Here is a 10802-nt window from a genome sequence, read left to right as displayed (position 1 = left end):
TGCTTTCAATCTAAAAATTAATCATTTTGACAAAGCTTATCATGTATTTTTCTATTGAAAAGTGCTATATTAATGTGTATGTAGATATATTCACATACTAGTGCCTGTACTTGTACATATATACTTGTATGTATATGTGTGTGTCGCCTTGCTGTATACATATGTATATAAACATACATGTATACAGCAAGGTTTTAGTGGAGATTATTTCTGGGTAGTGGGATTTATTGATTATTTTTTATTTTCATAGTTCTTATCTTATTGTATATACAGTTTTATATTGTTTTTTCCACTTAATGTTACAAGCATTTCCCTATGGTTTTACAGATGTTTTTAGACAGTATTTGAATGGCTGACAGTATTTCTTTATTTGTAGGTACTATAGCTGATTGTGTGTAAATTCTTACTGTATTTCATAATCTTTTCATACGCTAGATTCCAAGAAATGATTACTTCCTAATCACTAGATTACCTTCTAACTTTTTAGTTCTAAAGAAATAAAATGCAATCTGAGCTCCTTCTTCAAACTCAGAACACCTGGAGCGTTTGGTTTTTTACCTTCCCTTCTGAGCAGATTGAGGGGAAGATAAGGGACTAGGACACCCAGGTACCAAGCCACCAGTCTCATTTTAATAGATCAGACTAATTTCAGAAGGTTTGCATGCATTTACATGGTTGACAATGGTAGTCATTCACATTCTCTTGCAGTTTTTCAGTGCACATTATAATATGTAGCAATTCTGTCTGTTTAGCATTAATTGCTAAACCCTTAAACTGGTTCTTTTATTCTCTGAAAGTACTGTTCATATAGTTTCCTAGGGGCACTTTTATACCTCCCTGCATTTGTCCATGTTATTTCTTCAGCCTAGATCTTTCACCTTTCATTCATTATTCAAAACCCAGGCAAAACACCTCTTCCTCTGGGCAGCCTTCTCAGACAACTCCCCTCCTGTGTGTCCAGAGGAGGGAGAGAACTCTGTATGTTTCTTGTGCTAGACTCTGAACTCTTTGGAGGCAGAGGTTATCCACAGGAGGTTTGGTGAATGTTTCTCAACCATAGTTAGACTGATGGAAAAGTTAAAACTTCTTTTAGTCCATCAGTTTCATCTATGGCATGTAAAACAAAAAATTGGCTTGACTTAATTTTTCTTTTCTTACTGAAGTCTTAGTGTCTACCACCATTTTTCAGGTCATAGATACCACTATAAAAACAGTTAATTTAAGCTTTTGGCAGGAAAGAGGGGAAACATGCTGTGGTATTTCAGAAATGCAATTGTCTTCTTTGTTCAGGAGAATGAAGTTTCTAGATTAGAAGACATAATGCAGCATTTAAAATCAAAGAGACGGGAAGAACGGTGGAGGAAAGCATCCAAGCGGCAGTCTGAGCAAGAAATGGAAGAACTGCATCATGATATTGATTGTCTTTTGCAAGAGAAGAAGGACTTAGAGCATGAAGTAGAAGAATTACATAGAACCATCCGGAAACATCAACAGCAAAAGTATTATTAGCCATTATATTTTTATAGTTCAGATTAATATAATATTAGTTCATTAAGATAACCTAAATTAACACTATCCAATAGAACTCTGTGATCTTGGAAATGCTGTAGATTTCTACTCTCCAAAACAGTAACCACTAGTCAGCCACATGTGGCTAACGGAACTGAGAAACAGAATTTAATTTAATTTTAATTAATTTAATTGCTACGTGGTGAGTACCATATTGGACAGTGCAGGTCTAAGTTCTCTTGGCTGATAATCGAAATCAGCTCTTCTTGTAGTTCCTCTTGGAGAGTGGTGCAACCATTCCCCCTCTCCAGTTACCCTAGCTGAAACCTGGCAGGGGTTCTCAACCCCTCCGTTTCCCTCACTCCCCCAGCATCCAGTTGGTCTCCAAGTCCTGCTGACTCTGTATTCAAAGAGTCTCAGACTGGTCCCTTTCTCTCATCTCTGCTGCTCTGGCCTTTAATCAGTCTCATCCTAGGTCATTTTGATAGCTTCTACACTGGTCTTCCATATCTTGTCTTTTTGTCTCCACTCTTCTTGACACGCTGCAGATCTGACTATGCCACTCTGTCACATGACTCTCAGTCCCTTTAGAATATACACCACCCTCCATGATTTGAATCTTGCTTGTCTTGTTTATTCTTCTCTCCCACACACAGTATTTGGTCTGGCCCACTTACTTTCCTGTAGTGTCCCCAAGCACCATGTTTTCTCCTTCCTTCTGCATGTGCTGTCCTTTACCTGAAATGTCTTCTCTGACTCTGTCTTTTAAAACAAGGTTAGGAATCTCCTCTTACACAAGCCTTTCTGTTCTTAGGCACCCACAATTTCAAGGTAGCACTGTTCATAAAATGTTGTGAGGGGCCCAGGAGCTCCTTGAGGGCAGTAGCTGGACCTACATCTCCATGTCCCAGCATCTGCCGTGGTCAGTTAATAAATGCAGCATCTGTTGATTTGGTCAGTTATTTGCAAGCCCATCTTCTGCAGTAGCCCATGAATTATGACAGTTCTCCATTTTTTGTCATTTAATCCAGACTGGCCCAGGCCTCAGGGTGGGAGGGAGGCCTGTGGAGAACACAGAGGTAAGTGAGACATGGTTGCTACCATCTAGGAGCAGACCCGTGACTGACCAGTAGACTTGGCAGTGGAAAGCAAGGGTTACACCCAGAAGAAGATTGGAACTAGATGTTTGAGGGTTGCGGGGGTGGATATATCTATTTTTGTGGGTATGTATATTGGGGGGGAGGTTTTATAGTATGAGGTTTTTTGAGGGGGATGATAGGGAGCAGTAGGATAATCACTTCTTTCCCTAGTTATAAAAGTGTAATAAATGATCAAGGAAATTTGTATAACAGAAAAATGTTCAGGAAAGAAAGTAAAAATTATCTGTATGCCTTCATTTAGAGAGAAATAATCTGTTAACATGTTATATTTATTTTCATATTTTTCTGCCATGCATTCATGGATAGAACCCTTTTCAAATAATTTTGACATGTTAGCTTTGAGTTATTGAATCGTATGTCATACTTTTTGGTTTGCGAAATATTGTCACCATAGTTTTACTCTAGCAAAACAGAATAAATCACAAAGTCAGGTAGTCTTCAGAGCAGCCTGTGAACTGGGCCTTGAAGAATAATTTTGAGGGAATGGATGATTTTTGTGATAGTGGTTTGTTTTATTTTTATACCTCAGAAGAATAGAGGTATCAACATTGTTTTTCCCAACTGCTGACAACATGATAATCTTTGTTATATTTAAAAGGACAAACAAGTCCATCATGCATTTTACATATTATGCATTTATTGCCAGTAATACCACCATATTTAATAAAAAGGTAAACATAGACCATGAACATAATTAGATGTAACTGCCTCTCTTATCCCTTCTCGTATAAAATTTGAAAATAATTGTACTTCTTTTAAGTAGTTAGACTACAATTGTCTACATTTTAAAATCTCTTAATGTGTATATATATATATATGGGTTTTTTTTAGGGACTTCCTTGATGGAAATGTTGAGAGTCTTATGACTGAACTAGAAATAGAAAAATCATTCAAACACCATGAAGATATCATAGATGAGATTGAGTGCATTGAGAAGACCCTTCTGAAACGCCGCTCAGAGCTCAGGGAAGCTGACCGACTCCTGGCAGAGGCTGAGAATGAACTTTCATGCACAAAAGAGAAAGTATGTACTATTGTGGTTTTGGGTGTGAGCTCAGTTTGAGTGAGACGGCTTACTGTCATCTGCATGAAGGATTAGAAAGAGAATATGTGATAAAGACCATAGTGGTCCAAGTCAGACATCCAGGTTCCAGGCTGGACTGCTATTTAAAGAACTGTGAGAATTTGGGCAAGTCACTTAAGTCTCCAAGCTTTGCTTTCCTCATCTGTAAATTCAGGCTAAGAATATGTAGGCTGTTCAGTATGAATGAGATGAAATCCCATATTTAAAACTCCTGAAGTTGTTTAGTTCCCAACACACCCCACTTCCTTATCCTGTATATGTGCTTTTTTTTATTATTTGGGCCCTGATATCTGTGTTTTTTAAATAGGTCAAGCTTATATTCTTATTAAGCTACAACTGACCTCACAAGTCTCACATTTTTCTCCAAGTTGATAATGATATAAAATATTTTTTGGTCTGAGATCGTAATCTTTTTTTTTTTCCTGGCTGGTACAGGGTGAGTTAATATTCTTTAGACTATAACACAGAAGGAAGTTGGGGAGAAAAAGGAGCTACTATTTATTGAGACCCTACTATGGCTACACATTGACTGTTTTATAACACCATGCTCTAACCAACTGAGCTAACTAGCCAGCCCTGACCGTTTTATAAATACTACTTCATTTAACCTTCCTAACAGTCCTGTAAGATGGTGTTAGCTCAGTTTTCAGATGTAGCTCAGAGATGCTTATAACTGACCCAGAGTCACACAGCTAAAGTTTTGCCTCTCTAAGAGCTTTTTCAGTTAGGTGAGAATTCCAGGATGAAAAAAGTCTCTTAGGCATGAACACCTCAGGAACTTCTTTTTTTATATTGTTATTTCAACATGGATCTATTTAAGTTAATAGAAATCAATTACCCAGGAGCTAAAATGAATGAGTTTTGAATTATTCAAGAAATTCTGTAATAGCTTTAATAAGAATGGAAAAAGTCCTCATCTCTTTTCAGATGAGCAGTTCCTTCTGTTTAACGTGTTAGATTACTGTGAGAAAAAATAGGTGTGAGTAGAACTAGAGAAAAAATTATCACTGGTATATTACAGAAAATTGATGAAACTGGTTAGTAGGCAGAGGTAGTAAGTGGACCAAGGCTGATAAGCCTTTTCTCCTTCATCCTCCCAAAACGACTCAGGAAGGCAGCTTGGTGTAAGAAGGACAAGGAGAGAGAGGGAGTAGCTGTGTTTTATAAGGAATGTGCCAGACATGTTAAAACCTGACATAGGGGACAAAAACTACTTAGAAACATGGTCTTCTGGAATGCATAGTGAATTTTGTCCAGTGCTTTCCTGATGAAACTGAAACTATCTAAAATGGAAAGAAGTATGGTTAAATATGTAGCTCTTTGGGAGCTTGCCAACCCTTTCGCATCCACTTTGGATATTTAGTAGTCAAATTTAACATACAGACTTTATAACATACAGATTTTATAACATATCTGACTTTAGTATAATAGCAAAACTTCAGTTTTTTGGCTGAAGTTACTGCTCAACTAAATGCAAACCAAACTCTATTTTTTGATCTTCTTTGACATTGCTTTAAGCCTCTTTTTTTAGGCAGAAAAAGAAACCAAGTTGATTAAAAAAAAAAAAAAAGTCAAGTGTTTTTGCCAAATCTTATATAAAAAGATTTTTAAATATTTTAAAAGTACTTACTATTTATATTTCTCAGCCATAATTAAATTATCAGATTAATGAGTTTTTACTTAACTTGATAATATCTAGAGTACTGCAGTAATCTCTATGAGGAGGGGATCTTGGCAAAATCACTTCATTGCCACTTAATTGGTTAGATAGTTTTAATACAAAAAACAATTATATTACAGATTATTTTTAAATAAAGACTACTTACATAGTTATTCGAAGGAAGTTTCACCACCTCCGAATGACTGTGTTTATTTTTGCATAGCCTTTCTATCTTCGTTGATATATAGTTTTACATAGCTGCTCTACAGTGCTTATCCATTTTTACTTTTTTTCAGCCAACATAATATCATTAACATTCTTCCATGTTGCTACATTGTCATCTTACCATTTTAAAGGCTACACAGTATTCCATTGTGTTAATGCATTATCAATTAATCTATTATTTGTCAAGATTTATATTATTTAAATATACAATGAGCATTTTTATGTAGTCATTCTTTGCTTCTGAATTATTTTCTGAGAATTGGACAAAGTAAAATGACATTTTATGTCTTTCTTTATTGTCTTCTTATTTTCCAAAAGAGTTGTACCAATTTCAGTGCCAATAGCTGTTAGTGAGTATTGTAACTGAGTTGCTTTTAATGACAATTTCTCTTCTAGACAAAAAATGCTGTTGAAAAGTTCACTGATGCCAAGAGAAATTTATTGCAAACTGAGTCAGATGCTGAGGAGTTAGAAAGGAGAGCTCAGGAAACTGCTATTAACCTTGTCAAAGCTGATCAGCAGCTAAGGTATGTGGAATCCCTAAGCCAATGATGTATACAGTGAGATGGATGAGAAGTTGGGTTCTAAGAGGATCATAATCGGTTTATGATAAATAATGCATGTTAAGTCTAAGAGGCTTGGGGGCAATAAAGCGATGTGTTTTAGATTGCTCCAGGCTGATGCAGAGGATTTGGAGCAGCACAAACTCAAGCAAGAAGAAATCTTGAAAGAAATAAACAAAGCTGTAGCAGCAAAAGACTTAGACTTCCAGTGTTTAGACAAGAAAAAGGAAAAACTGACGGAAGAGTAAGTAAGGCTACTATTGGGCTGTGAGGGACTTGTGCTGGAAAATAGCTCTGGGGTTCAGTCTCCTTAGGATCTTCTCTAGTACTGCTGGTGCTTTGTAGGCTTCAGAAACTGCAGAAAGACATTGAGACAGCAGAACACAATGAAGATCACCACCTGCAGGTCCTTAAAGAATCTGAGACCCTCCTTCAGGCCAAGAGAACTGAGCTGGAGAAGCTGAAAAGCCAGGTATCACAATAGATGCCTTCAAAAAAAAAACAACTCAGATTGCTTTAAAACCTATATGTGTTTTATGATTATAAAAGTAATACATGTTTTATTGTAGTAAAGATTAGAGAATACAAAATGAAGGATAAAGAATACGTGAGGCTATATCATAGTGGTTAAGTATAGAGTCCAATTTGAATTTGAATTCCAACTCAATATATTATTGAGTAAAAGAAGTGTCTCAAAACATGGTATCCTCTATGTTTTGAGATCATTTATGTTAAATGTGTTTTTGAACACTTGTGTTAGTATTTTTAGTTAATACCAAAGTACAAAAGTGGTCATCTGATAAAGAGGGAACTATGAGTATTTTCTGTTTTCTTTCTTTTGCATGTCTACCTTGTGTGCTTTTTCTATAAACACATATGCTTTTTCCCTTAAAATTTTAAGTAATTTTTAAATTTAAAAAGTGAATTAAATTTTGAAATCCCTACCTAACTTCCATTGTCAAGGTTGTTGTGGAGTAAGGTATAGATATGAAAATTCTTTGAAAACCATAACTGAGTGATAATCATTATTATTCTATTATTGTTGCTATGATTTGAGTAATTTTTAAGTATGTGAACTCAAGGTTTTTATTAGGCATTTTATGCTTGTACCCCCAGCCTGGCCTTCCTGATTCTTGGGGCTAGGATATTAGCTCCTGATTTTCCTTCAGAACATTTGGCTGAACTAAATAATCCCCAGGTTAGCAGTGAAGGCTGCATAGGATTTATCAAACTTTGCATTCTTCCTTATTCTTTAATATAGGTGACAAGTCAGCAGCAGGAGATGGCTGTCTTGGACAAGCAGTTAGGGCATAAAAAAGAAGAGCTGCATCTACTTCAGGAAAGCATGGTCCAGGCAAAAGCTGACCTCCAGGAAGCTCTGAGACTGGGAGAAACTGAAGTAGCTGAGAAATGTAATCACATTAGGGTATGTTTTTCACCAGGTTTTCATAAGTCTTAGGACAATGCTATAGATTTATTTTGAGGTATTTTCATCAGTTCTCCCCCAAAGAAAATGTAAGTTCCTGGAATCTTACTTCCTCTATAACATCAATTTGGTGTTGTATTATGTATCCATGCTGTGGCTATCATGTTTAGCTCCCCCCATATTGTTTTCTGGATATGCCCCAAATTCTCACACCTCTGTGCTGTTCTCGTACCATTTCTTCTCCGGGAATTCCCTTTTTTCTCTGTCACTAGCCGGATCCCACCCTTTTCTCATGCCCAGCTTCATTCTCTGCCTTTGCAGGAACCAAGTCTGAGTCACCTTTTTTTCTCTACGACACATTGCCTCGCACATAGTAAATGTTACATACACATTTAAATGAAGATGTTACTTTCTTCTATTATACAGAAATATGTTAGTGCAAAATATAGTGCTGTTTTTGACATGAGACAAAAATGAGCTTGTTTTTAAATTATAATGTCTATGAAATAAGACAGTAGCAGAACTGATTTTAAGTAATTTCCATTCATAATTTCAGGGGGGGGGTGACTTTTTTTTTTTAAACACAGGAAGTAAAAGCTCTTCTGGAAGAACTGAGTTTTCAGAAAGGAGAACTGAATGTCCAGATTAGTGAAAAAAAAACTCAACTTGCACTTATAAAGCAGGAAATTGAAAAAGAGGAAGAAAATCTTCAGTTAGTTTTAGGGCAGATGGCTAAACATAAAACTGGTAAGTTTAAAGAAAAACGACCATATAAAGTTTAAGGTTGGAAATGTCTATATTCCAGGTCACAGAAAAAGTACAAATGATGAAATAAACTTCTTTAAAAGTTTAACCTTACTACCAATAAGCAAAGAAAAGCAGATTTTAAAAGGAATATATTATTTTCTGCCATTTGAGTTGATAAGGTTTATTTAAGAACAAAATAATCATATTTATTGCTGACCAGAGTGTGCTAAAAGAAGAGCAATTGCAGACTGTCAATTGAAGTACAGTTTCCAAGTGTTTCAGATCACACCTATTTGAATACACACCGATTGAACCAGTGAGGCCATTTCTGCTGATACAGAGAGGGCAAGCATTTATGTGTATCACAGCAATATTTATAATGACAAAATCTGGAAACAAATGACCAATTTTAAAGCTATATTTTTTAACATTTAATAACATGCAAAAATGCTCGTGAGAACAATGAAAAAATAGGTAAAAATTGAATATGGAGCATAATCTCAATTTTAAAATTGTGTGAGTGTTTATGTGTGCTTCTGGAAGGAAATACATCAGAATGCTATTGTGATCATTAATCATGATCATCAAAATGCTACTATGATCATCTTTGGTGGGATAGTTATGTATTTTCATTTTTTCTCTTATGCTTTTTTTTTTTGTATTTTCCAAATTTTCTACAGTGAGCAAATATTTTTATAAGAGACAAAAGTTAATATTTAAATATCTATTTCAAAGGACAAAAATTATTATATAAATCTGTCTGTAAAGCTTTTCCTATTTGGTTAATTTTTATTCATATAAAAATGCTCTTAGGTCATTCTTTTATGTGGAGGTAAATGCTTTTTGAATTAGATTTGTTAAATGTTTTTGTTAAAATGTTTTTAACAAATTGAATTATATTTAATAATACTTTTAGAGAGGTTTTTTCTGTAAAAATTTAATTAGTGCCATTAATTCAGCTCAACAGAAATTTTTGATTATCTTGTATTAGTCAATATAGCATTGTTTTCTGTTTCATTTTGTAAATGTTTCCAAGTTCAGTTAATAGCATGGAACACATTTTGTTTCTGTCTGTTAGAACTAAAGAATATTCTGGACATGTTGCAACTAGAAAACAACGAGCTACAAGGTTTGAAGCTACAACATGATCAAAAGGTGTCTGAGTTAGAGAAGACTCAGGTTGAAGTGCTAGAGGTAACAAAAAAAGCAAGCCATTGTACCCTTAGTAAAATATAGTCTTTCTCTTTTAGGATATTTGAGTCCTCTTTTATCTGATTTAGGAGAAACTGGAGTTAGAGAATTTGCAGCAGACATCCCAGCAACAGAGAGGGGAGATAGAGTGGCAGAAGCAGCTCCTCGAGAGGGACAAATGGGAAATAGAGCGAATGACTGCTGAGACACAAACATTACAATCATGTGTTGAGTGTTTGAACAAAGAAAAGGAAGATCTCCAAGAGAAACGTGACAATTGGGAAAAGAAGTTGGCACAAACCCGAAGGTGAGAGCAAAAACAAGCTTGTAGGAGCACTTCTTCAAGTCCAAAGTCCAAAGCTTTGTAAACATACTATAAAAACATTGGAAAGTAGAGAAAAGAAAAAACGCTACAAACTCAGTATCATAATGCAATCCACAGATAGCATTTTTTGGTGAATTTCCTTCTACCTTTTTTTTTTTCGGACAGCTGGGTTTTAAGGGATCCAAACCCTTGACCTTGAGCTCCCAGCCAGCCCCTCCTCGTAGCTTTTTTTTCCACACCAAAAGATTTTTAAAAATAATCTGTTGTGGTTTTTAAGTAAAATAATACATGCTGGAAATAAATGGAGAGATATACCTCATTCATGGATAGGAAAACAATATTGTTAAGATTTTAGATCTCCTCAAATTGATCTATATACTCAAAACAATTATATTCAAAATTCCAGTAGGCTTTTTTGGGGTAGAAATTGACAAGCTGGTTCTAAAATTTGTATGGAAATGCACAGTTGCTAAGAATAGATTTATGTAACTTTTTAGATATGACACCAAAACAATTTTGAAAATTAAGAACAAAAGTTTGGGCTTCTGGTCGGTTAGCTCACTCAGTAGGGTACGGTGCTGATAACACCAAGGTCAAGAGTTTGGATCCCTATATGGTCCAGCTGACCCCCCAGAAAAGTTTAGGGCTAATAAATACTATCTCGTTTCAAGACATAGTATAAAGCCCTGGAATTGATATAAAGATAGACAAATAGATCAATGGAACAGAATAGAAAGTCTAGAAATAAACTCAAACATATGTGATGTGAACAACTAATTCTGACAAAGATACAAAGGCATCTTTATCAGTAGAGAAAAGATGTTTTTTCAAAAAGTGTTGCTGAGGGCCGAGCCCGTGGCGCACTCAGGAGAGTGCAGCGCTGGGAGTGCAGTAGCGCTCCCGCCGTGGGTT

At 35.5% G+C, this 10802-nt stretch overlaps 1 protein-coding gene across 1 annotated transcript; it reads left to right on the top strand.

Annotated features, from left to right (window-relative positions):
- Nucleotides 1-1296: 1296 nt before the first annotated feature.
- LOC103583457 (centriolin-like) lies at nucleotides 1297-9872 on the top strand (the record flags this gene model as incomplete). The annotated part of the gene is made up of 9 exons (XM_008564765.1): nucleotides 1297-1499; nucleotides 3501-3693; nucleotides 6035-6165; nucleotides 6305-6445; nucleotides 6547-6673; nucleotides 7463-7627; nucleotides 8215-8374; nucleotides 9453-9568; nucleotides 9655-9872. Coding segments are annotated over exons 1-9 (1430 nt in total), but the record flags the coding sequence as incomplete, so codon positions are not given.
- Between the last annotated feature and the right edge of the window lie 930 nt (nucleotides 9873-10802).

This window comes from Galeopterus variegatus, unplaced genomic scaffold, assembly GCF_000696425.1.
Source record: "Galeopterus variegatus unplaced genomic scaffold, G_variegatus-3.0.2 Scaffold23223, whole genome shotgun sequence".
Taxonomy (NCBI): domain Eukaryota; kingdom Metazoa; phylum Chordata; class Mammalia; order Dermoptera; family Cynocephalidae; genus Galeopterus; species Galeopterus variegatus.
This window is presented reverse-complemented; position numbering and strand designations above follow the sequence as displayed.